Source organism: Rattus rattus, chromosome 1 (assembly GCF_011064425.1).
Source record: "Rattus rattus isolate New Zealand chromosome 1, Rrattus_CSIRO_v1, whole genome shotgun sequence".
NCBI classification, from domain to species: Eukaryota; Metazoa; Chordata; class Mammalia; order Rodentia; family Muridae; genus Rattus; species Rattus rattus.
In genome coordinates this window covers 27,600,716-27,627,627 of record NC_046154.1, presented here as the reverse complement: position 1 = coordinate 27,627,627, position 26,912 = coordinate 27,600,716, and the positions used below count along the sequence as shown (strand labels likewise).

General features: G+C 42.5%; 1 protein-coding gene across 14 annotated transcripts in view; it reads left to right on the top strand.

The window, feature by feature from the left end:
- The window catches only part of Pum1 (pumilio RNA binding family member 1), a 119,036-nt gene that overhangs the window by 35,165 nt on the left and 56,959 nt on the right, over window positions 1-26,912 (top strand). For 8 of the 14 annotated variants that reach the window (XM_032896969.1, XM_032896963.1, XM_032896954.1 and 5 more), the window contains exons 4-6: window positions 16,495-16,603; window positions 17,516-17,694; window positions 26,584-26,750. The exons of 2 other annotated variants lie outside the window; for them this stretch is intronic. In XM_032896969.1, the coding sequence (XP_032752860.1) occupies window positions 16,495-16,603; window positions 17,516-17,694; window positions 26,584-26,750 (455 nt within the window). The remainder of the gene's footprint in view (window positions 1-16,494; window positions 16,604-17,515; window positions 17,695-26,583; window positions 26,751-26,912) is intronic. 4 more of the 14 variants (XM_032896975.1, XM_032896981.1, XM_032896979.1 and 1 more) reach the window with 2 other exon arrangements.

The following is a 26,912-nucleotide window of genomic DNA, read 5'->3' as shown; positions in this document are numbered from 1 at the left end:
AGGCCGGTCACTTCTGGTTGCCATTCTGTACAGTAATCTTAGGACTGTCTGTTTTCTTCTGTACATAAAAAACTCTCTTAACTACTTCAATGTTTTGAAGGTGGAAGAATGACTATACTTCAGACCTTTTCTGTGTTCCAGCCATTAGATAACATTTGTTTGGTTTAGGGAATGCTATTTGGTCCTGGCATTGTGCTAGGTTTAGAAGATCAAGAAGTTATGCAGTCCCTTTGTTGAGCTTACACCAAGTCCTCCTGGGTGCTCTCTGGCCTCTATTGCTTTGTCCTGAGAGTCTTGCTTATTTTGTTGGAAGATTTTGCTTTGAATTTTTCTGAATTTTCTTATGATCCGAGAGGCTAGTGTCTGTCTTAACATCTTGGGTTCTAAATTTTAGGAAATGATTTGGTAAGTGTCCTCTGTCTGCCTACTATCATTGGAGCAGCATGTGCTAATAAACCTTGCATGTTACTGGGTAAAGTACTTTGTTAATTTCTGGAGTATGTTTTAAAGAGAAAATTAACATTTATGTTACCCATTAAATATGGAAGATAAACTATACTTGTGATTCTAACCTTTTCTGTGTTTAAAGTCCAGTCCAATTCTTGAGCTGAGCTTATTAGCTCATCCTTTAATCCCAGGATTGGGAGACTGGGGCAGAAATAGCTTGAGTTCAAGGTCAGCCTGGATGTCATAGTTGAGTGTATTAGTTAGTTTTCTGTTGTGACAAAATGAATAAGGGTCCTCTAAGGAAAAAGGAGAGTTTATTTGAGCTGCTGGTTCCAGAGGGAGAGACATAGCTTTGGGTAGCAGGAAGCTGAGAGATCACACCTTTTATCTCAGCCTAGAAACAGACAGAAGGAACTGGGAGTGGAGGAGGAGGAGGAGGCTTTAATCTCTAAGAGCCACCTCAGGGACATCCTTCCTCCTCTCTCAGCAGTGTAACTAGTTGGAGACCAAGGCTGCCTTTATTCTTGAGCCTGTTAGGCACATTTTTCATTCAAACAGTACACCAAACAACACACCAAACACACAAACAGTGGCACTTACCATTTGTTAACTAATTACTAATTTGAGGCGGATATTAACTACTATTTCACATTAACTTACCAGTGCCCACTGAGGACTCAGTTTACTGTCCCCACAGGGAAAGCTATTACTTCTCAAGGTCAGATGACTCAGACAAGTTCTCTCTCCAGAGCACAAACAGGGCACGGAAGTGAGGGCAGCAAGGAGGGCCTGGAGAGCACATCAGGATCCTGTGGAAGTTGCAAGCTGAGAAGTGGCTTCTGGGCAAATGAGGACTTGGTTACAAACAGATTGGGTGAATCTCCCCTCTTAATGCAGGGGACAGTAGCTTCTAATTACTTGATTTTTTTTCCCTTCCCATTTAGCAATAAAAGATACTCTCTTGAAGGGAGTAATATCGTATTTACTACCACAAACCTTAATCTCAAGTGGATTTGATGAACTTTTAAACTGGTGGTGTGTGTAAGGGATGTGTGTGCAGAGAATACTTAAGTACCTAAATGTATGGCTCTTTACATGTCAAAGAACATTGGTTCCCTTGGAAAAAAAACCTGGTTTCTATTAGTGTTAGGGCTGCTTTATTCTGTTTAAAGCCTTTGCCATAACTCTTAGCACAGAAAGATTTCCAATCTTTTTCTTAGTAGAAATTTTGCTAAGAAGTTTTTCGTTGTTTTTCCCCAGACAGGGTTTCTCTGTTAATAGCCCTGGCTGTCCTGGAACTCTTATTTGTACACCAGGCTGGCCTCAAACTCACAGATTAACCTGCCTCTGCCCTCTTAAGTGCTGGGATCAAAGGTCTGGGTCACCACTGCCTGGCAGGAGTTTGTTACTTAAAATACCATGCTTACATGTTTGCTGGTTGTCTGAAGTGCAGCTCTTTTTGTTTGCCTCTGTGTGTGTGTGTGTGTGTGTGTGTGTGTGTGTGTGTGTGTTTACACACTACACAAGTGCAGAGGCCAGAGGGGGTTGTCAGATACCCTGGAACTGGAGTTATTCTAGTGGGCTATGGGTTTCCATGCGGGTGTTGGGGTTTTAAGCTGTGTCCTCTGGAAGAGCAACTGGTGCTCTTCACTACTGAGCCAGCCCCCCAGCTCCTGCAGTGTAGCTGTTTTCAGCTGAAGGGGTTCCTTTCTCCTTGTGCAGAGTATGAATTAAAGTAGTCCCCATTGTGTTTTACTGGTTCCTTAGTTCAACCTAAGAGTCCTCAAAAGTTTAAAGATACTTACTGGAGCAGCTTAGTTGGTGGGGATTCAGGAGAGTATTTTTGTAAAATACAGTCTTAGGGACTGTTGTATTCTCTTGTGGTCACCCAGACCAGATATCTGGCAGTAACAAAATAAAGGAAGAATTCTTATTCATTTATTTATTTTTATCTTATGTGTACGGGTCTTTTGCCTTCATATATGTCTCTAGTCCAGAATTGTTCCTTTTAGCTGTTTCAGAGAGTTTGGAAACCTATAACAAAGGGGCTTCTTTGGCAGACAAAAAAGCAGACAATGAAAGTGGCATACAGGAAGAGGCTATGGTGACAGAGACTCCACAGGAACATGCCTCCAGGGAGGACGCTTACCTAGTGTCTGCTTCTGCCTCTCCCCTCCTCCCCAAAATGTTATCCTTCCAGTCACAATGTCAGTGTCTGGAGGTGCTGTGACGCATGCACCCAGAATGCCCTCTACTTGGTCCTTAGTCTACTCTGAATCCAGTTAGGTTGACACTCAGCTTTCAGCCTATCTGTTATGTTGACGTTGGTTCTTAAACTTCCTAACCTGGTTTCCCTATGGTCTCTGCTTTCTGGGTAGGATGGCAGTTACAATGGGACTGCCTAGGCCATGAAAAGTATTTCTTTGTGAAAAATAGAGAAACACTGAGAACTGTTGGTGAAAAGATCCCTTAATTTTTGTTTTTTCTGTTGTTCTTTATTTGTGGTTTTAAATTTTTACTTATTTTTGGGTAGGGTTTTCTGTTTGTTTTAAATTGAGAAAGGGTTTCTCTGTGCAGCCCTGTCTATCTTGGAACTCATTTTGTAGACCAGCTGGCCTCAAGCTAAGAGATCGCCTGTCCCTACCTCCCGAGTGCTTTAAGGCCTGTGCTACTGCAGTAGACCTGAGGAGGTCTACTTCTTCTGGAACGCACTGTTTCCCAGGCTGACTTTGAAATTGTAGTAGTTCTCTTACCTCAACTAAACAAGGGCTGGGGTTACTAGCATGAGCTAGCTGAATTTTCTGATCTTTATAGAATAAGTGACTATTTTTCTTTTTAGGATGTTGGTGATAGAAATAGGTCTTATGTAGCTCAGGCTGGACTTACACTCACATGTAGGTGACTTTGAACTCATTCTCCTGCCTCTGCTTCTAAGTGCTGCTGTTTGAGGCATTGACGATCACGCTGAGCTGAGATTCTATTATCTATCTATCTATCTATCTATCTATCTATCTATCTATCTATCTATCATCTAGAACAGTGTAGGCTACCATCTCATTTCTGGATTAAATGCAGATGTAGGTATGTAGCGCTTCACCCTTTAGAACAATACTACCCTTGGTGATAGGTTTGAAATATGGTTGAGAAAGGACTGGCTTGGTTAAGAGCACTGGTTGCTGTGCCAGAGCCTCAGGTTCGGTTCCCAGCACTCACATGGCAACTTAAAACCATCTGTAACTCAGTTCTTGGGTGTCCGACATTCACACGGTATACATGCAGGCAGAAATGCCAAAACATGTAGAATAAAACTAAATCACGAAAAAGATGAGATTGAGAGAGTCTAGAACATTCTCTCCCTGTATATGGAGTGATAAAGAGTCCTTCTCTGTTCTCCAGAAGTAGACTTTACCTGAAGATTGCAAACAGCAGAATTCAGAAGGAATAGTAGGATCTCTGAATGTCAGCAGATTCGGGAGCCAGGGTCTCACTGCGTAGCCCTTTATGTCCTGTGCCTCCTGAGTGCTGGGGTTAAAAGCAGGTACCACCCACCACATGGACTTGGAGGAGGACGCTGATTACTCAGCAAAACTTGCCGGATAGAAGCAGCACAGCCCAGCACCTTAACCAGTGCTCCCATCTGTGCTTGGACATTTCTCTTTGCACCTTGCTGCTTTCTGTCTCTGAGAGATGTTGAGTAAGAGTTTAGTTTCTGGGACTCTGGTCAGAGATTGCTGGAGTTTGACCTTATGTAGAAAAAGAATGGTTAGCCTTTTAGGAGGAGAGAGGAAAAGAGAAATATGCCAAAAGACATTTAAGAGTGATTTGTTATTCTAGAGCTTTTCATTGCATACACCCCCATCCCCACAGGACACCCTATAATAGGGTTTTTTGTATTCCAGGCTGGCTTCAACAAATTGTGACCTTGTGCAGCCTAAAATGTGTGCCTGCCTGAGCTTGTACGCACTGTGTGCGTCAGGAAGAGGGTCATGGAAGTTGAGGCTATCACATCTTCTGGATGGAGTTATAGGTGGGGGTGAGCTATCATGTAGGTGGTGGGAACTAAACCTGGGTCATCTGCTAGAATATTGCGTGTTCTTCATTACTGATCACCCTTTCAAGTCTCAACCTCGGATCCTACTGCGTCATCTCCAGAGTGCAGAATGTTTCTGTGATGCTAGGCTGCATACATGCTAATGTATGTAACCACCAACTGAGCTACATTGCCAGCCCTCATTGGGCTCTTCAGTGACCCATTCACCTTTCAACAGCTGATTGGAAACGTCCATCAGGATACATGGGTTGAAAGCAGGGCAAAGTGGGAATGGCTCAGTATGTTAAATTATCTTCCATTATGGTTGACATTGTCTTATAGGATTAGAAAGGTGTTTTTCTTTTCTTTTCTTTTCTTTTTTTCTTCCTTCTTTTGGCTTTTTGAGGCAGAGTTTCTCTGTGTAGCCCTCGTTGTCCTAGAACTCACTTTGTAGACCAGTCTAGAACTCAGAGATCTGCCCACCCCCACCCCCTGAGTGCCACTAATGCCCGATTTTGAATTAGAAAGCGTTGATCAGCTAAAATGGCTTGTGACTCACATTTCTGAAAGGGACTGCTGTTGTGCTGGCAATTCCTTTTAAGTAGAGATACATACAAACAGTTCATTCAGTTGACTACAAAATTGATTGTTTGGGAAGGAGACATGTTGTTGCTCAGAAAGTAGTAAGCACAGCAGGGCCCCTGCTCTCTGCGTTAATATATTTCTAACATTCATGCTTCTCTTTTGGCTAAAATGTTAGCTTTAATAAAAAGAAAAGGCTGGGCATAGTGTTGCACAATCCCAGCAGTCAGGAGGCCAGCCTTGTCTACATAGTGAGTTCCGACAGCTAGGGCAGTGTAGAGAGACCTGTCTCAAAAGGGCGGCGTCTTCCAGTGTAGCCTAGGCTTGCTTTTTAACTCACAGCAATCTATCTACCTTTGTGGTGGGATTAAATGTGTGTGCCACCGGGGCAGACTGTTGGTGCTTTTTTGATGCATATTCATATACTTGATTTGCGAGTAAACCAACTCTACATTTACAACAGTAAATGGCAGCCTCCAATATCATATTTATAATGATACCTCCCACCAACAGCATTTTCTGTTACTCTTTTTGTTTTTGCTTTGTTTGAAATAAATCTTCACTATGTAGTCTAGGCTGACCTTGAATTTGTGCTCTTTGTTTTTGCTTGGAAAAATGCTGAGATTATACGTATGTGCGCTGTGTCTGACTTGTTCCCCAGGTCACCCTTCCTTCACCTGACCTGTGTAACCACATGCCCCTCACCTCCCACCTCCTTTTTTAAAGATGAGGAAAGGAAGACCAGCTAAGGCTGTGTGAATATTGCATAGACTCACTCCATTTTATTGAGCTCAGAAGAATTCTATTGAACAAATATATTCTATTTTGGCTCTGCTTATCCCTTCATAGACCTGGTTTTCATGATGGTCCTGCAATGTTAGGATGCTTTTTAAAGCAGATGAGCAGCAGAGCTGATGTGATCCTTCCAGCAGTTCAAACCCAGATACATCACTCTCAGTGGTTTATGTGGAGTCTTAGTCTTTCAAATTTTGGCTTGTAGTTTCTGCTCCTCCACAAAGCTGTAGAATGAGTTCTGCTTTCAGGGGATGTCTCCTGTTCTTAGGCCCACACTTGTTCGTCTAGAATTCCATCTATTTGGGGTCCATAAAACTGCAGCACTTAGATACCTTTCCTGCCCCTAGGGTTGTGCAGATGTGAAGAGGATGAATGACAGCAGACCCGACCATCTCTGTCCCTCTTCCAGATAGTTAGGGCAGAAGCGTTTCGGCACCGATAACTAGTGATCTACATTGCTGCTGCCCTGCCGACTGAGTCTGATATGGAGGCACTCTATTTGAGCCAGAGCTACTGTGGAGCCCTGGCTGGCCTGACAGCTGCATCCATGTGCCTCTGCCTCAGTGTCCTGGGGGACACTCTGTAGGCACACTCTGCCATATGCCCCCAGGGCATTTGTTAGCAGATTATTGTAGTTTAACTAGATCAAGAGGCTGCTTTTCTGGATCGTCTATGTATCATCTATGTGTGTGTAGCCAGACATAACAGTATTTATGAGGTTGGTCTTGTACTCTGCTGCTTGCTCAGGAGTGCATCAAACTATGATGTGTATAATTGTTTCTTTGTTGTTTGCTTTCCTCTCTCCCTCTCCCTCTCCCTCTCCCTCTCTCCCTTCCTCCCTCCCTCCCTCCCTCCCTCCCTCTTCCCCCCCCCTTTTCTTTCTTTCTTTCTTTCTTTTCTTTCTTTCTTTCTTTCTTTCTTTCTTTCTTTCTTTCTTTCTTTCTTTTTTCTTTTCTTTTCTTTCTCTTCTCTTTTCTTTCTTTTCTTTTCTTTTCTTTTCTTTCTAAAGTTTGGGACAGGGTTTCACTGTACAGACCTGGCTGGCCTGGAACGCAGAGATCTGCTTGCCTTTGCCTTCCAGGTTGCTGGGATTAAGGACATCTCCTACCAAGCCCAGAAACATCTTTCTCTTACAGTAAGTTTGCTGTAAGGAACCAGAGAGCATCAGATTCACTTCACTGATTTTGATTTGGTTCTCATAGCAGACAGAGAAGCCTTTTCTGTTGATATTTTCTGTATAAACAGCAGTCACATTTTTGAACCAGTCATTTATGAGGATGCATGGAAAGGGCACTCCTTCCTCTAGCATAGAGACGCCTGTTGCTCATGCTTAAATGATGAGAAGTACAGAGGCTGACCAGCAGTATGGATGGGTGGAGTGTTGTAGTCTTCACTTCTTAGGTATTTGCTTGGAGTTTCAGGATCTAGAGGTGTTCTTGGAGACTGGTGTTTAAACTGTCTATTCCTGAACTCTGTGGTAAGGGGTCTTGGGCAGGTCTTTGTATACTAGGGTTTCAAGAGAAATTGTTTTGATTTTGATATAGGCCCATTTAAACAGGAATGTGACTGGAACATCATTTATGCATCAAAAAAGCATGCAACTTAATCAGTAGGTATCTTGACAGACAGCAAACATAGTGGTATTTTATTGTGTAATTTCTTCCTGTCGTTATCCTGGACTGATTGTCAAATGTTGTGAAGATAGTTTCATTTGTCGCTGTCCCAATAATTTGGAGTGGGAGCATGTAAAGAATGCGCTCAGTGGACTCAGGAGTGCTTAGTGGAGGGGGAGGGGGAAGGAGGGAGGGAGGGGCTGGTGTGTTACTTGTTTCCAGGTTAATTTATCCAAAGTGACAGGAAGTTTGAGGTGCTATCTGTGTCTGGAGTCTTTGAAGGACTTGTCTCATGAAAGCAGCATGTCTGCAGACTGTTTCAGGAGAAGTTGCTCCTGATGGCTGTAGGTCAAAGAACCAGCCCGCAGCTCTCACTCATGGGTGTCCTTAATGGGCATCAGTTCTCCAACCTCCTTCAAATCATGCCTCTTGGTCCCTCAGCAGTTCATAGTGGATCTTCAGGGCACCTTACTACCTTCTGGGTGGAAGAAACATAAGCTGTTTGGATCCTGTTAACATTTGCCTTCTGTGCTTCAGTTGGCGCTATAGAATAGATTTTCAGTTTAAACAATTTAAGTGATGGCTTCTGTGACTGTATTTTTGTTTATTATGATGGGCTTTGATTCATCATTTGTAATTACATTACAAGAGTAGGAGAGATGGCACAGTGGTTAAGGGCATATGTTCTTGCAGAGGACCTGGGTCTAATTCCCATTATTCACATGGTGGCCCACAACTGTCCACATGTAACTCCGTTTCCAGGATTCTGACCTGAAGGCACCAAGCACTCACATGTTACACATGCAAAACACTCAACATAAAATGAGTAAATCTTAACAAAAATAGAAATTACAAAAACCACAACTTGCCAACAACAAAAAACTGACAAACAACCAGAAAATCAATCCCAAAACTTGTTTGGAGGGCTAGGGATGTAGCTCAGAGGTAGAAGGGCTTGCCTAACATGGACAGGTCCCCAACTGCTGTAGACTGAATAAGTAGAGCCATGGGAAAACTGAGAGGCATCGGAGAACTCAGCCTTCTCCTAAGGCTTCACACCTTAGGTACTATAGACTTATCTTCTGGCCTCATTTAGATCTCTGACTTTGGGGCCAGCCTGATCTACAGAGTGAGTTCCTGGTCATGGGCTATGTAGAGATACCCTGTCTCTTCCCCCACAAGCCCATCCTAACAAAACAAAACAAAACAAAACAAAACAAAACAAACCCAAAACACCAAGAACCCAAAGTCTCCACTAAAAGTAGGTTTCTCACTGTAGAACCCGTGTTAGCCTTGCAGTCCAGCTTCAGTATCCTGGGTGTTAGGGTTCCAGAAGTGCATTTGCTGACCAACTTTAAGTTTTTCCATAGGCAGAAAAACCAGCATTGGATATTTTACATTCAGGAAGGAAAGACTAAAATGACTTTATCTTGGCTGGTTGAGTGATTGGTGGTTTCACGATAGTGGTGGAACTTGTGTTGAAAGATATTAATCCTGCTCTTATAATCCAGGACAACACAAAATCATTATTCCTTTCAGGGTCTGGAGAGATGGCTCAGGACTTAGTCTACTCCAGAGCTGCCTGTAACTCCAGTGTTGGGAACTCTTCTGGCCTTTATGAGTGCGCGCACACGACACTGGCACACACGCACACACACACACTAAAAATAATAAAAATCTTTTAAAAGTTTCTTCCTGTATCAAGGGTTCATGTAATGCTGGGCTTTGCAGGCTTTGCACTTTAACTGGTATCTCTGTCTTTAAAAATAATTTTCTGTGTGTACGGATAGCCATGTGGAGGGCAGAGAACAATTAGGGGCCATTCTCTTGCCCTGTCCATAGTACAGGTTTTGGGGATGGTCTCAGGCTGCCTGACGAGTGCCTAAGGAGAGGAGAGAGGAGGGGCTAGGACGAAGACTCCTGAGTGAGCATATGTGTTGAGAAAGGGTTTGATTTGTAACCCAGGCTTGTGGTAATCCTCCATTAGGTAGGGGTGCTAGGATTACAGGCATATATGCACCACCAAGCCAGATTGAAGAACTTTCGTTGTTCAGATAAGTTTCTCTTGGGGATTAGATGGCCCTGTGTCTGTTCATTACTCTTCTGTAATGAGTGACTTAGGTTTTATTTACATTTTATATACTTTCAAAAATGTTTACATTTATTTTCTGAGTCACTGGCTCACATCTCTAACAGAGCAATGATAGCATCAGTAAAAGGTGTGGCACTGTGGACATTTCCTGTATTGTCTCATTTATTTTACAACATGTCGGTATTGGGGGGCAGCTAGCTAAATCCCATGGAGTTTTGACAATAGATTTCTGAAAATACTGCCGTTTTCAGGGACTTGTGAATTACCATAGTCACTATCATAGTTCAAGTTGCAGTTTCAAAGGGGCCTTTTCCTGACTTAATGTCAGCTTCTGAGACTTAAAGGATTTTTTTTTAAGATTTATTTATTTATTATATATAAGTACACTGTAGTTGTCTTCAGACACACCAGAAGAGAGCATCAGATTTCATTACAGATGGTTGTGAGCCACCATGTGGTTGCTGGGATTTGAACTCAGGACCTCTGGAGGAGCAGTCTGTGCTCTTAACCACTGAGCCATCTCTCCAGCCCTAAGGGATTTTTTATTTCTTGAGTCTTACTAGATTATTAAATGTTTAATCATTTCAGGTAAAACTAGGAACTTTGAAATTCGAGTAGCCAGATAACATGATGAAACCTGATCATGCCTGTGAATTCGTAAGCATCCCTGTGTCTTAACAAACTAGATTTCTGCAGGGAGTGGTGTGGACGGAGAGAGAGGAGAAAAAAGGAAACTAGTGGGTAGAGACAGGGAGTATGAGCAGTTAGATAACACTTAAGAGCATATGGTAGTAGAAAGAGTGTACAAATTTTTTGGTGGGGCGGGGTGGCATTTTGAGACAGGGTTTCTCGTGTAGCCTTGGCTAACCCAGAACTTACTCAGTAGAGCATTAGATCTGTCTGCGTCTGCCTTGCAAGTGTGGGGACACCACTGCCTAGCCTTTTAAGGCCAGCAGAGAATCTCATGAATACTTCCCTGGGCAAACATTAGTATTGGCATGGTCATACACGGTGATCCTCAGTTAGAGAGCTTCTCCAGGTTCTGCAGAACTACAGTCATGGTTCTTGGGAAGTTTGGTTGGCTAGTGAGTTTCACTACAGTGGTCTGGGTGGCATGGTGCTAGCTTTGTCTGCTGGCAGAGTACATGGACAGCTTTGTGTAGGTTGATGTCATTATGCAGGTGAAGGCCGGTACAGGATAGAACGAGGCCTGTCACTGGACAAGAAGGGAGGATGGTCAGGAGAAAAGTTTTAGAGAGGGGGAAAGGAAGACAGAACAAGAAGAGGAACTGAGAGAACATGGTGACAGATGTTAAGATTCTTCTCTTCACATAGTTACAGGTTGTTACCAGCTATTTTTAAGGGACGGGTGTGTACAGGATTTTGTGTTGTCTAGATGGGCAAATTATATCTTACCGATTGGATAAGAGGATATTGTGTGGTGTGTTCTTCCATATTGCGACTTAATTGGGTTCAAGAGAGTGTGTGGTGGCAGGACGCATCAGGCTTGCCACAGAATTGGGATGTGTATGCCTGGTGTGGTAACAACCCGGCCTGGGAACTAGATGGGCAGAGAGATTGCTGCCTAGGTCAGAGAGTATTTGGGGAAGTGTGGAGCTGTTGAAGTGCTAGTTCCAATGGCCCGGAGCTGGAACAAGTGAGAACATGACTGCCAGGATAACCAGTGGGAACTGGTTTCGCCCTTTTTTATTTTTTACCACAACAGCTTTGGATTGAGGAAATCCCACCCTGTGGTAGAATGATAGCTCTTTACTGTAAGTGGTATTGCATTATTTCTGTTGATGTTTATGACAGAGTATTTGTAATATGAGATAAGGAGGCAGATGTAAAGCCACACGTGGCATTCAGAGACTAGAGGTTTTGAGTGTTAAGGGTTCCTTAATAAGTGATATAAGATAATTGTGTGGTGTTTTTGATTTTAAACACTTGTTTCTGGTGTTTTTGGTTTTGAGACAAGGTCTTTGCTAGCTTTTATTTAACCTAGAACTTAAAATGTAGAATGAACCAGCTTGTAGTAAATTTGTGATAGTTTTCCTGTCCCCGATTGAGATTTCAGGAGATGGAGTCTACACTGAGTATGACTTCTTGTGTAGTCTTTTTCTGTTAGACTCAGAAAATAACAAAAGGTGTTCCCAGGCAAAAAAAATATCAGTTTCCCAAGTGCCAGATTACCTGCAGACCAGCGCCTCCCCTGTCTTGCTCTCGCAGTTCTCAAAGTGCTCACCATTTAAGCATTTCCTTGTTTCAGGAGGAGATTTGACATCTCCTATCTAGTTAGGAATACTATTTAATGAGATGTTATGGGGAAAGAGAAGGTCTGTTTTGCTGAAGATGGGGAGACAGCCACCTCACTCTCAGTTTGTAGAGGTTTTTGTTTGTTTGTTTGTTTGTTTTGTTTCAAGACAGGGTTTCAGTTGTGTAGCTCTCTGTATCCTAGAACTCATTTTGTAGACCAGGCTAGTCTCAAACTCAGAGATCTGCCTGCCTCTCTGCGGCTGGGAATAAAGATGTGCGTTCCTACTCTAGTTTGTAGATCTCAAAGGTGGTCTATTGCTCATTCAGAGGAATTGGATTATGACATTGATCCCACCCTGACCAGAACCACAAGAGACTATTGGGTAAAAGCTGAATTGCAGGCTGCTATTTTCTGAGAAACTGTGGGTCTCACTGGACAGGGTCACTGTGGTCAGTGATCACCGTGCTTGGTTACAGATGAAGTCAGTTTTGAGAAGCTGTTTGCTGTCAGCGTTGGAGATGGAGAAGTTGCTGGGCTTTGTTGGACCAGTTTGCAATCCCCATCACCTCTTTTTAGAATTGTCATATCTTAATCCTTTATAGCTGAGTTTTCCCTTAGTGAAGTTCTATAATTTCAGCACCTGGAAGATGAAGCAGGAGGATTGCCTAGAGCTGTAAATCAGCTTGCATTACTTAGTGAGTTCTCAGCAGGCCTGCCTTTATTGCCCTGTGCTTAGATGGCCTGATCCACCCCCGCATAAAGGCTGGTCTGGCTGAAGTGCAAATCTGTCAGCTACCTGTTTTTGGCAGTGTGTTGGCTCGTGGGGATGCTATACCTCATGCTGCAGATAGAATGACCTCTAGAGCTGTGCTTGCTGAATTTAAATGGCTCTTGACTCTTTCTCTTGTTTTGTAGTAAAGTTGTTACGTAGCTCTGAAGGTGATGTCCTTACTCTTGCTGACTTGGAATATAAAGCTGAAAGTTTTCACGCTGCTTGTCACTAGCTACTTAGTTCTAGTGTGTTTTTAAGCTAGAGTATGGGAGAACAGAAATGGACAGAGCTAAATAGCTCATTTTTCCTAAATCAAAAATTAGTGTAGTTTCAGCACTGGAAGTGGGATGAGAAGTGTCGGTGTTGTTGTTGTTCGGTGTTTTTGTTTTTTGAGACAGGGTTTCTCTGTGTAACCCTGGCTGTCCTGGAATTCACAGATCTGCCTGCCTCTGCCTTCCAAGTGCTGAGATCAAAGGGTGTGGACCACCACCCATCGAGAAGTTATTCTTAAAACTCCAGCGTTGGAAACACACACTTCCACATAGTCGTGATGGGATCAGTTCCCCCACTGTATAACAGATTCCAGACAGCTCAGAAGGCCATTGTTTTAAATCTTACAACTTCATAAGCTCTCCCACAAGCTGCAGGCATGATTTCTCTCAGGGTTGATTTTATGCTCAACTTTATCTGAGAAGGATCTTCTTTCAAATTTAATATCAGGATTCAGGCCTTCAGACTCTTAGGAGGGCTTCGATTCCTAGTGAATTGTTGGGTGGGGATCTCTCAGGCTATTCTCTTGATACTTTGCCAGGTGGGCCACTTGCGGTGCTGTATGGTTCCCAGCACAGCAGCTGCCTGCAGTGAGCAGGCTGGGCAGTGGTGGTGGTGGTAGGGGGCTCTTTACAGAACACTAGGACTAGGTCATTTGGAGTCCGCTGTGCTGCTTACCTCTATCGGAGTACAGGCAGATTTTATAGCAGAGGGAGAAAGGCTAGGTTAGGTTCTTTTGAACTCGGAGATATTAAAGGGCATAACTAAGCTTGCTTTTGACTTTGCCCAGATCCCTTGGTTCAGAGATTGCCTTCCTGTTTGCTGAGCACCCATGCAGCTCACCCTTTCTACCCTGCTTGGCCCCAGTCAGCATGCTACACTCTGCTCTTCCACCGTGTTCTATCTCTTGGGAACTTGCCCAAATGGTGTCGGCTGTTCTCATTGATAACAGTTAGCTGGCCTCCACCCCATATGTCTAAGGAGCGCTAGCACTGTGGGGGTCACCTCTAACATCTGCTTACTATTTGTTTTCTGTTTGTAGTAGCAGGACAACTGGTTGACTCTTAGTGAACTGGGAACATATTTTTGATGTGTATCTCTTTGAGGCTTGTTGCATGTTACTAATAGAAAGTAGACTTCACCTTTTTTTTTTTCTTCTTTTTTTTTTTTTTTTTTTTTCTTTTTTTCGGAGCTGGGGACCGAACCCAGGGCCTTGCGGTTGCTAGGCAAGCGCCCTACCATTGAGCCAAATCCCCAACTCCTGACTTCACCTTTTTAATATTTGTTTCATTATTATTAGTGTGCATATGTGTGTGTTTGCGGACTTGTGTGCCATAGTGGGTGTGTGGAGAACAACAGCATGTGGAGTTAGCTCTCTTCTTCTAATATGTAGGTGTCAGGGATTGAACTCAAGTAATCAGGTTTGGAGGCAAGCACTTCTGCCCTCTGAGATATCTCACCAGCTCTTAGACTCTCCCTTTTAGCAATGTGCCTCATGCTTGCTCTACTGTTTCCCTTTTGAAGGAGTGTCTAGCTGCTGCCCTCATCTGCTTGTCTGCGCTTGCTGCTTTGCATGTTATAATAACCTAATAGACTATAGTAAACAATGTCAGACTCCCACAAGTCCCCTTTAGTCCCTTGATAAATTATAGCAAGACTGTTTATATGTCGAATCTGGTACCTTGTCCAGGCTATTCTTGAATTATGTGGAGAAGGACAAATGTTGAAAAAAAAAAGACAGCATAGTACTGGTTTTTATTACTTTTGCTCTTTACACCGTTTCATAGAGCATGAAATTAACCACTAAGAGATGTGGACTCTTGTCGCTCCTTTCAGTGTACAGAGAGGATCCTATGTTGGGACTACTGTCTGGTCTCACTCTCTTCAAAATATGAATGAAAATGTTGTCACTTAAAAGTGGAATGTTGGGAGAGCGAGCGAGCTAGTGAGTAATGAGATTTATGGACTCTTTGGATAGGCAATTTTACAAAATGAAAAGGAGGGGAAAAAATGAAAACAGGAGCTCTTTTTATTCTGTGTGTATTGATAAGGTATTCTGCCTGCATATGGGATTGTAGTCACAGACCGCTGTGAACTTCTATTTGGGAACAGGGGTTCTTTTAAATTGACCCTTGTATATTAATAATTCTAAGTATCTCTTCTGGAATTTGACCATGATATTGCTTATGTCTGATGTCACATAATGCATTTCCCAAGAAGCCGTTTGATGCACATTGGGCTTAGTTCTTGCTCATGATGCTTCTGATTGGAGCAGCCACTGAAAAACGGGCTTGGCAGCAGAAAAAAGAGGAAGTGACCAAGGGCAGGTAATAGTAGTTCCTAGGGTACATCACAATTATCTACTTGGGGGATTTCTGGCCCTTTGCTTAGCTTTATTTGGTCACCTGTTTCTCCCTCTCTTTTTATTTCTTCTTCCCAACCCACTCTAGTTAGCAGACCCCAAAAACATCAAGGAAGAATTGGTTGATGCTTTAATTTAACTGCCCATCTTTGAGGCAACTTAGCACTTGTATAATTCAATGTCAGTCCACAGTCTTTTTGTTAGGGATCTGTTAGAAAAAGGTAGCAAACTGCTTGGCATGTTGTGGAGCCTATGCTGTGGAATGGTTTGGGACTTTCTGAGGGTGCATGAACACTATTCTGAGAAGGTGGTAGTGAGGCTGGAGGGCTGGGTTTGTTTTCTTAGACAGCTTCGTTTTCTTTATTCTCAGATGTAGCTAAGTAAGTTGGAGAGTTAAACCTCTCCAAGAGGAGAGCAGATCTCTTGGGCATTCTGGTGTTTTATTTCTGAAACCTAGCATTCCATTTCTGCTATTGCATAAATCAGTTCTTCAAGTATGCCTGTTTATGCTCAGTAGTAGTGATTGCACATTATCTCAAACTTCTTGGTATCCTGTCTGAGGAATAGCAGTTATTTAAAAAAAAAAACATAATTAGAGGAAACGAGGGAGACATTTTATTAAGTAAGGTTGGTGAAAGACCAAGAATTATGGCAGTCTTCAGGAATTTTCCTTTGTAACTACAACCACTGTTTCTTTGATTCAAGTTACTTAATGATACTATCAAGTATTATTAAACCTAACAGAAGTCAAAAAGTTTGTTTTTTCTTTTTTTTTTTTTCCGCTTCTGAAAGTGGTTAAACGTCTTCTTAAAATCTCAGACTAGATGGATATGGTATGGAAGTGTTAGTTAACAGAAATGGTGTCTAGTATTCTGTAGCTGGGTTCATAGCTGGGTTCACGCTCCTGCTTGGTTAGCGTTGTGTGTTCAGTCAGTGCATGTGCAGACGGTTTGTTTAACAGTGCAGGTACTCTTGCACTTAGAGCCCTCTTAGCAAGCAGTTAGCTACTAACTAGGGCGATGTTTGTACTCTTACCTCCTCAAAAATCTTCACATAGATTAAGTGAACAATTTTAGATATTGATGATTAGTGTCCCCTTGCTTTAGGCCTTTCTATGTCTTTTACCAAGTAGAATAGTGCTCTGATCACAGCTGTGTAGCCAAAACACTTTGACTGAGACCCGCAGGGCCCTTGGGCGTCTAAAGAAAGTGTTGACTGCTGTACTTTCTCCCTTTGTGAATTCTTTAAAAGCATCTATTATTTTTAATTTGCAGCAGCTCTTGCCAGGTAAAAAGTTTTGGGAAACAGATGAATCCAGCAAAGATGGACCAAAAGGAATATTCCTGGGTGATCAATGGCGAGACAGTGCCTGGGGAACATCAGGTAATCTAGCTCTAGCTGTCTACTGTGATTTATGCCTGTCTTAGAGCTCCCTCCTCAGCACTCGGCCAACTCATGAATCTCACATCAGTGGCAGAAGCACGCTGAGCAGATGTCCTGTCCTGTGGTAGTATAATTGCTACCAAGGAGTGTAGGCCATGAATATATTAAAAATAATCACACAAAATCAAATCTTCAATATTTTCTGAAGTGCTAGTCAAAGAAGAATGGACTCATTTGAAGTGACCATGATTTCAGCTCTGAGTTTTCCCTCTGTACTGTTGTCAGCTTGTCTGGAATTGGAAAATCCAAGCCTGTACTTTGAACTTCATGATTCTTTTCCCCCTTGATGATCTGTGCTGTATATGAGGTAGTTATCTAAATGTGCGTGGAACCAAATGAAATCACCCGGCACAGACATTCTTGCGAATAGACTTCCCTGAAGAGGACTGGGGGGAGCTGGTAGAGGCAGAGACGCCAAAAGCAGAAAGAAGCTGTAGTTTCTAGGGAGGGGGAAGACAGAAAACCCAACACTGGAGAAACTGTGTTCAGGACAGTGCCAACTGGAGTCCTCAGATACTGTTTTGCCTAAATCAATCAATCAATCAATCAATCAATCAATCAATCAATCAATCCTGCAACTCGGAAGAGATAACCATTGGCTTATCTACCTAACTGTGTGAACTGTACTCCTCTGCTCTCCTAGATAGAGGCAGGGTGTGTTCTGTTTCCTTAGCCTATGTAGAATACCAGTGCTTATTGAAAGACCCAAGAGGAGACCTTGGCTCAGCTGACCGTGCTGGCCGTGCGTGCTTGGTCTCCTGATTCCCAGACACTGGTTTATCATGAGACATCACTCATAATTTGTTTGGGCTTCTGGCTGCACTGTGTCACACTTGTGTATCTTTTTTGTAGATCATTCAGTTTCCCAGCCAATCATGGTGCAGAGAAGACCTGGTCAGAGTTTCCATGTGAACAGTGAGGTCAATTCTGTACTGTCCCCACGATCGGAGAGTGGGGGACTAGGCGTTAGCATGGTGGAGTATGTGTTGAGCTCATCCCCGGGCGATTCCTGTCTAAGAAAAGGAGGATTTGTAAGTTGGCTTGAGGAACTCGTTCCTATCTCTTTCTTTCCCTTCCCCTAAAGCAAATGTGCCTGTTGAGTTTCCTAGGCTCTCAGAGAGCAGCATAGGGTGTTAAACACTTCCATTGTAGAGAGCAGCATAGGGTGTTAAACACTTCCATTGTAGAGAGCAGCATAGGGTGTTAAACACTTCCATTGTAGAGAGCAGGATAGGGTGTTAAACACTTCCATTGCAGAGAGCAGCATAGGGTGTTAAACACTTCCATTGGAGCATAAGCTCAACAAGCAGACAGAGGCAAACTGCACTTCAGACGGGAAAAAGTAAAGTCTGCTTTGTGGGCTGTGGGCTCGCATAGTATTTAGGTGAGGAGAGAGCTAAAGTCAGTCTCAGTTAATTAGTTTATAAGAAAGCATTCTTCATTAAAACACAGAGTGTAACAGAGGACTTTCTTTACAAAGAAAGCAGAAGTTGGGTATCAGCATGAGGTACTTGTCTTAGAGGAATAATTGGCCACTACCCAAGAACCTTACAAAGGACGAGGCTTGTGGCCCAATCTTGATTTGCAGGCTAGATGTTAATTTTATGGTGGCCTTAATTGAACAGCTTTGTTTCTTATGCCTATGCTGTTGGGGAGCTTTTTTTTTTCCTTTTGTTTTTTTTTCTTTTGTTTTGTCTTTGTTTTTTGGTTTGGTTTTTAATTCATTGTCACTAACCCACTTATCCTGGCTGAATGGCAGCCAAAGCAGCTTCCTCGCTTTCTTCGCATTCTTTCTGAAGCCTTTGACTACCTTTCTTGAAGCACATTCTCTGTATTAGCAGCCTTATAGTAAAGGAGTCCTAACAATATCTACTTGGTCTCCTTTTGTACTCTGGCTGATGCTGTAGCCACAGCTATCTGCCTGCCTCTCAGGCCTAACTCAGTTTGTTCTCCACCCTCCCTTTTAGTCCTTCTCTGGATGCCATTGTGGACATAGCACCCGGTGGCAACTGTTTGAGATGTCTTCTCCCCCCCATCATCTGCACATGCGCTTCTCTCTATGTGGCACTTATTACCGAGAGGCTACCTCTGTCACTGAAAACTCTTGGGTAGCAGTAGTTGGTTTGTGGTAGCCTGCTCTCCCTCTGTATATTAATAGTATGCATGTTCTTGAGGGCCAGCCTTTTCAGAGCTGACCTGAATGCTTCTGGATCTTTTGACTTAGGGCATAATGACTTGTAAATCAGATAGGGAGCTGCTTTTGCGTTCCTTCTCATGGGGCTCTTTGGGGAAGAACAAAATTTATACTTTGGATATGAGGAATGGGATCAGGCCAAATGATTGATTGATTGTATATCTCTCAAGAAAACAATAGAATTCTATTTTCTTCCTCCTTACATTTTCATTTGATTTCTTCAGAGAAAGTACTGCCTTCTAGATACTGCCTACCATTTTTAAGTTATTTGCTGGAGAAAAATTAGTGTGGTTTGTTAATGAGTTGCTTGTATGGTGACCAGGAACCTTGCTAACAATGGCTGAGAATTCTCTGACCAGTTTCTGCTTTGTTGACATTAGGCACAGGCACACATCAGGATTATTGTGAAAGTTGTAGGAGGCAGAAAAATCATTTGAATTAAAAGTAGGTAAAACAGAAGAATGGAATTATTACTGTCATTTTTAGGACAGCTTCTATGATAAAACCCTGCCTTTGGATTGTGATGGAGGGTTTCATACTTAATTGTTTTGGGAAACTGGTGATTTTTAGGTCTTCATTGACTTGAGCCTCAGGCCAGATGAGCTCTCCCTACCTCCAGTTGAAAATCGTACTCCCTGGGAAGCAGGACTCCTAGCAGTCAGCTGGATAATTCTTCATATCTTCTTTCTTAAGAAGATGGCCATGGAGAATAAAGTGTTATTGACTATTTCGACACCTGTGCCATCTGTAGATAGCATTCCTGTTGATAGAGGAATACCTGTGGATACCAAGTCAGGGTGTTGGCAGGTGCCATTTTCTAGCTGGAAAGTCTAGAAGGAAGGTCTGTCGGCCAGAAAACTGCTGGTCAGCACTGGTGTTGTGTTCTGCTGATGTTAACCTAGGTTTGCTCTTCTGCGGTTAGGATATCACCTAGAGAAAACTCTGTTAATGGGAAATCTGAATTACTCTAGTTCTCATGACATGCACACAACATTGGGGAAAAAGGGTGCTGTCCCAGTCTTTCTTTTAAAAACAAAGGTAGTTCAGTGTTAAGTTTGGAGAGCAAGGACAGTGTCTAGGGGGGTTCTCTACAGACCACAGAGCTCCTGGTCGGGGCAGCTTGGGCTTTAGTCTAGTAAGCTGAGTGGCCAGCATCATTTATGGCACAGTGATTATGTAGAACTCACAGCAGGTACACAGAATTCCTTCTTGGATGTGACAGCTGGCAGTCCAGATGTTAAAACTCAAGTGATGAAGGTGTCCCATGAGGAGACAGTAGTTTTAAGTTTTCGTTGAGATTTCCCTCACCACAGCTTGAATGAAAAGATTTAGCTCTCCCGCCCCATGCTTCCCTGAGTTCCTTTTGGTGTTTTAAATGCTTCAGGAGTTTTGGTTTGATTAAGGATTACTTTTAGCAGGTGGGGCCTGGTATTTTATGCCAGAGAGAGGTCAAGTGATCTCTGAGTTTGAAGCCAGCCTGGTCTACATAGTGAGTTCCAGGCCAGCCAGGGCTTGACAGAACCTGCTACAAACTTAGCTAACTTACTTTGAGGGTCAGCAGAAGACTCTGCTCTCACACTTGCTAGCACCCAGCATGTGTATACCAGATTTTGGAATAATCTGAAAAACCTTGAATTCAAGAGTCAAGTCTTCTCTCCCCAACCCCTAGCTTTTATTTTATTTGTTCCTAGAATAAGGTATTTTTCTCCCCATCTCCTGGATTCAGAGTTAGTTACACAATTACATATTTTGAAAGCTCTTGGGTGACATTGTCTTTCTAAGGGCACTGCTCTTGGTCCCCGATTTGTTTTTCTTTAAATAGGTTGAAAAGTGGGTCATCAATGCTACATTCTGGTTTATCCAGTGCAAACATTGCATTACTGACAACTACTCTAACTTTGCAGAGATGTTGGTAGGTTTCTCCACGCTGAGTCAGGTGCCTGCTTTCTGACCTGGAGGATATGTATTTGTAGCTATTCATTTGGGTCACAGTTATTTGGCTGGGAAGGCTAGTATTATAATTGTTTTCTGTGAAACTTGGGATATTGCATTACATAAAGAAGCCAGGGTTTTGAGTCTCAACTTTTGCTTTTAAAAAGGTTTATATATTTATGAGTACACAGTAACTTTTTTCAGACACACCAGAAGAGGGCATCAGATCACATTACAGACGGTTGTGAGTCACCATGTGGTTGCTGGGAATTGAACTCAGGGCCTCTGGAAGAGCAGTCAGTGCTCTTAACCACTGAGCCATCTCTCCAGCCCTCAACTGGACTTTTAATTGTTTAGCAGGAATAATTACTATTCAAAGAAGTATCGTAATATTGTAAGAAATACAATATTCAGTTGTGCACCGATAACACTAGTATTATCCTGGGGCTTAGGATTCCTAGGCCATACCCTGGCCTTTCAGAACTGAAACCTGCTTTTGTTGTTTTGGGGACAGGGTGTCACTGTGTAGCCCTGGCTGGCCTCAGACTTTCAGTCTTGTTGCCTCAGCATCCTGAATGCTAGGCAGGCAAGAGTGTACCTACTACCCACATTTGTAACAAGTGAGCTCTCTGCTGCCCCAGTGATTCACATGAACATTAAAGCAGGTGAGCTCTGCTGCACTGCTAGAGTCTCCTTGGAAGAGCAGATCATCAGGGTGCAACACCTTCAGATTGTGGAAGCCACATGCTGAGGTCTGCAATATCAAACTTGTTAAACAAAACCAAACTATTTTTGAGGGTTTTCTAATAAAATCAAACATCACTTCTTGCCTGTAAGATAGGTTTCTTTTTCCCTTTTAAATATCACTGCAGGTGGCTGTTGCTCTCACCTTTCTGCACACCAGGAATTGGGTGATTGTGAGTAGACTTGTGTAGGTCATGCTCCACGGTACACTTCTCTAAGCGTTCCTCCTGCTGAAATGAGTGCCAATTCAAATGGCCTTGTCATTCTTGTGTCCTTTTATAGTGGTTCCTAGCATGATAGTATCCCAGAATCAGTGAAATGTATAGTGGCTGCATTTTTTTATACTGATCTTATAAGAACAAGTTGTTTTGTCTTTTAATTTCTTTTGAAGACTTATAATTTTAAGGATATTGCCTCATTTAACCCTTGGAACAACCCTTATGGCAGATTAATTTATAGATGAGGAAAAAGGCTCAGGGCAAAGTCCAGGTCCTGCATTCAAGCTTTGCTTTCATTTCGGTTTTGCCTGGGATGGCTTTTGCTCTGCTATGTTGGCTTTTGAGTGGGTTCTCATCAAGTTGTTCCACAAGGCTAGCAGCTGCAGATTTTTTTTTTCTCATTTTTTATTCCTGTCAGAGGTGGAACCTGTTATACTTCGAAAAGATTTAATTAAAAAAATTTCAGGGGTGTGTTGTGTGAAATGAGCACACACTGGACTTAGCATAGTCAGCATCGTCTTGTTTGTGCAGCTAGATCCACACAGACCTGCATGTGTGATGCCGATGGAGGAGAGCCTCTTGCTCTCACTTGACTGGATCCTTTGTCATGTGAAGGGTTTTTAGTTCTGACTTCTTTGAGAACAGAGAAAGGTTTGGGGGTATCATGCTTTATGGTTGTCCTGAGGAGGCCGAGCCGACAGTGAAGAGGCCAACTCTGTCTGTCCTTCGGACCATGTCTGCTTGGCTCCTGCCTCTTTGGCTCCTAGCAGTGGCGATGGTCCTCAGTCACATGTTGATCTGCACCTTCTTGTTGCCACTGTGAAGAGTGTGATAGACAGGTAGACAGGGCCTGGATGCTCCAGTGCTTTCCAGACTGCGGTGGTGCTTTTTTTTTTTTTTTTTTTTTTTTTTAAATTAAAGGTTAAATCTCTGAAGTAGTTTGAGATTGTGCTCATCAGCATTGACTATAGAATCAGTGTTTTTTTTTTTTTTTTTTTTTTTTTTTTTAGAACCATTTTTAAATGAGTGCTCTAGAAGGACCACACCAATTAAGTACTTGTGTTTGGTAGTGTTTCAAACCCTGCTGTGAACACCTTTCTGATGTATTTTTATGGGTATACAATAAGATTCTTAAGTTTCACAATACAACATTTCATTGCTGTTCATATCTATTTATTAAACAAAATTATCCCTGCTTTATAAATGAGAAAATGAAGACTCAGAGAGTGAATGACCAAAGTCCTATGACCAGTGTTGTACATAGAACACACAATAGATTTCAGACTAATACTGTCTGAAAACTTTCATAACCATAAACACTTCCCCTTATAATTGAAAACCATACACATGCCACAAATTAATACTTTTTATACTCCTTTTCTATTTTTCCCTAAATTTACTTTTATTTTACATGTATGGGCGATTTGTCTGTGTTTATTTGTACAACGTATGGCATTCCATGCCCCTGGAGTCCATGAGAGGATGTCAGTGTCCTAGGAACTGCTAGATCTGCCACATTGGTTCTGGGATTGAACCCTTGTCCTCTGGAAGAGCAGCCAGTGCTCTTCTCTGCTGAGCCATCTTTCATTTCGCTTTCTTCACAAGATGTTTTCTTTCTTCCCCTCCTTTAAAAACAAAAGACAAGGTCTAATATGGGATCCCTATGTAGCCAAGTGCCTTGAAGTCGTTGTAACTTTCCTGTTTTATTACCTGAGGACTGGGGTTACAAGTTCAACTCCCCTGCCCAGTTATAAAGAAAGGTTTCACTGTGTGTACCTCTGGCTCTCTTGGAATTCACTCTGTGGACCAGACTGTTTATAGAGTTCCTCCTGTCTCTGCTGCTGGGCACTGGCATTAAAGTCATGTACTATCACTGTCACCGCCACTGCCTGACTCAGAGACTTTATTCATGTTCTTTGAGACAGGGCCTTTCACTATAGCCCTCGCTGGCTGGTAACTCACTGCTTCTCTTCCTCAGTGCTGGGACTATAGTAAAAACTCTTTTGATGATCTTGGGTCCAGGGCTGACTTTCCATAGCAACTGATTTCTCCCTCTGATCTTGGCATAATGCACAAGGTAGACTGGATTGCCAGCTATTTTTGTTGCATATCTTTTGTTTGTTTTTCAAAACATGGTTTCTCTCAGTAGTCCTGGCTGTCCTGGGACTTACTCTGAAGACCAGACTGGCCTCGAACTCAGAAAGCTCTGTCTGTATGCTTCTCCTGCCTTTCAGTGCTGGGATTGATTAAAGGTGTTCGTCACCACAACCTGGCATGTGTAATTGTTTTAAATGAGCTTTTTTCTTAAAAAAAAAAAGTATCTGTTCATATATATCTTTTGGTGTATACACACCTAACTGCTGAGGTTATAAATGTTTTCCACAAACTTCTTTAAGATGAAATGCACTGACAAAATCAACAGGCAGAAAGAGTTGTCAGTGCTCTGCCAAACGTCTGATATTTTGATAGGGGGAAAAGTCAGGTAACAAGCTGCAGGAATGAAAGGTACAGGGTTAGTGAGAGCCTCCTATCTCAGGGAGTGTTTTGAAAACCTAGCCCTTGGCTGTGAAATTGATAGTGAAACTAATTGGTGCAGACCAGTGAGCACATGAGTAGGCTGAACAGGTTCCCCGGAAGCCTTGTGGAGATTGCCGCCCCCCCCACCCCAACTGGCTGTAGGACCTTTGTGCTGCTGTTTTTTCCTGTCTCCTGTGCAGTTTTATGGTCAAGTCTTTTGGATGCTGTGGGAGAGATTGGAGTTGGGCAGTTTTTCCTGAGACATAGACTTGTTGTGTAGACATATAGAGATTGCTCACATGATTCTTCTTGGCCATTGACATTAATGGTTTCTTTCTGCCACTGCAGTCATATTCTCACCATCTAGACTGGGTTAAGATGACAGAGATAAGATGGAGTTTCTTATTTTGGCAGTGCAGTTTCCCAGGAGGCTTTGACCCTCACCATTAAAACAGCTCTTGGCCATACTTACTGAGATTCTGCTAGACAGTGCATCCATCTTTATAGCCGCAGCTGTAAAACAAAACTTCCATCCTCCTCTCTGCCTGGTGGAGGTTGCTGCTGGTTCTGGGTTCGTGTAAGCTCTTGTCCTTTAGAGCCTTGTCTTCCCGTCTGCACTGGGTGTCAGAGCTCTCCTTCAGTGCTTCTCTGTTCCTAAGCTGCATGTTGTAGAAAAGCAGTCTCCAAGGCACATCCTGTGGTGGCCACTGTTGTCTTGATGCCACTTGAGGCCAAGCTGTGTATATACTTCATATGCAGTCCTATTTTTGTATTATCCACAAAGACTTTCTTTTTCTGTGTGCATTTATACAGAGAATGGCTTTAAAAGGAAAGCTGGCTCTGAAATAGTATCCTACAGGTCTAAAACTCCTACAGGTTTTACAATTCAGGGCTCCTGTACTGTAGTTTCTGATTAAGTGATTTCTTAACACTTTGGAGAGCTTATGTTGTTTTCTCTGGGCAGCGTGACCATTGCTCAATGGGTCTGCTCACAAAACTAACTGCCTGCTACTCTGTGCTCCACTGTGTCCTACTGGAGTTTAGATGGTGATTGGGAATTTGTCTTAGAAGTGCTTGTCTTCTGTCCACTGGGCTTGCCTTGTATCAGGAACTTGAGTTTGAGCCATGTGCCCTTGTTTCCACCATTAAAGCCCAAGACAGTGATGAGGATGAAATTACTTCTCTCAGTTTATAGCAGCTGAAGTTACTTAGTGCCCTGCAGTGAGTGCCAGGGTCTTCAAAGCTGTCTGCCACATTGAATTCACAGATACTCACTTTCCTTTTGGGAATCAAGGCATTAAAAATTAATATATGCAGGGCTTATGCTGGGTGCTACTATGAGGAGATACATTCACATACTTTTAAAGGCAGGATCTGAATATATCTGATAACATCAATTACAGTAGTGCCCATGTCTGAAAGTTTGAAACATTTCAGAAATAAATTTTCTTGCATAAAATGCCCCAATTATATCATTTAAACTAATTTGTTGCAAAATATGCAGGTAATGGAAGATATGAGTTTTTAGAGTATGCTTCCTTAAAAGGAAGATTTAATTTGTTTTGAAGCATCTTTTTAAAACTATCAGTGTCTGCTGGGTGTGTGGTACACACTTGTAATCTTGGCATTCAAGAGGCTGAGGCAAAAGGGTTGCCAAAAATACAGGCCAACCTGAGCTCTGTGTTCCAAGCTAGCAAGAGATAGCAAGAACCCGATTCAAAAAGCCAAAACAAAACAAAATCAACCAGACAAAAAATTAAAACAAAATAAAAAAATGTCAAGGACTTGGTGCAACAGGGTAAAACTGGGCAGTAGTATGATTTGGCAAGGCATATATCCCCAGGTCAAGTGGAGACACGTTAGATTCAACTGGTTTCAGCCCACATTAAGTTTCATATTTAGAAGTAAAGGAGGGGCTTATATAGGATAATGGGAATCATGATTTTTTTTGTTTGTTTGTTTTAAAGCAAGCTTAATGCTTTCCCTCTTAGGAGTATGCTAGACAGATTTGAGAGTAGAGAAGTAGGCTGGAGAGGTACACAGTTTAAATTGGGCAGCAAAGGGGTGGGGTAGAATGGGGAGTACATGGTATGATAAGATGTATTCAGTTTGTAACATACCTGTCTGTCTGTCTTCCCCCATTTGGCAAAACTTTCTACAGTGTTCCTGCCTCTGTGTTGTTTGTAAACTAGACTGTAATGTCAGGCATGGGCACTGTCCTGTTCCAGTTAGCATTTAGTGTAGTCTGGTGTCCACAGTGGGTGTCCATAATTAGTTGATGATGATTAGTGAAGCTGAAGCTATTTTTTAAACAGGGCCCAAGGGATGCAGACAGTGATGAAAACGACAAAGGTGAAAAGAAGAACAAGGGTGCGTTTGATGGAGATAAGCTAGGAGATTTGAAGGAGGAGGGAGATGTGATGGACAAGACCAATGGTTTGCCAGTGCAGAATGGGATTGATGCAGACGTCAAAGATTTTAGGTTTGTATATTTTACACTTCTGATTTTTTGGATGTGGGCTGTGGGTTTTTGTTTTTATTTTAGTCCCTCCTGTCTTGTTTCAGCTTTAAAAATTGGATCTAGTATAGATGATGCCGTAGAGGTGTAAACTAACTGGTAAGGTGGAATTTTCCAAGAGCTGAC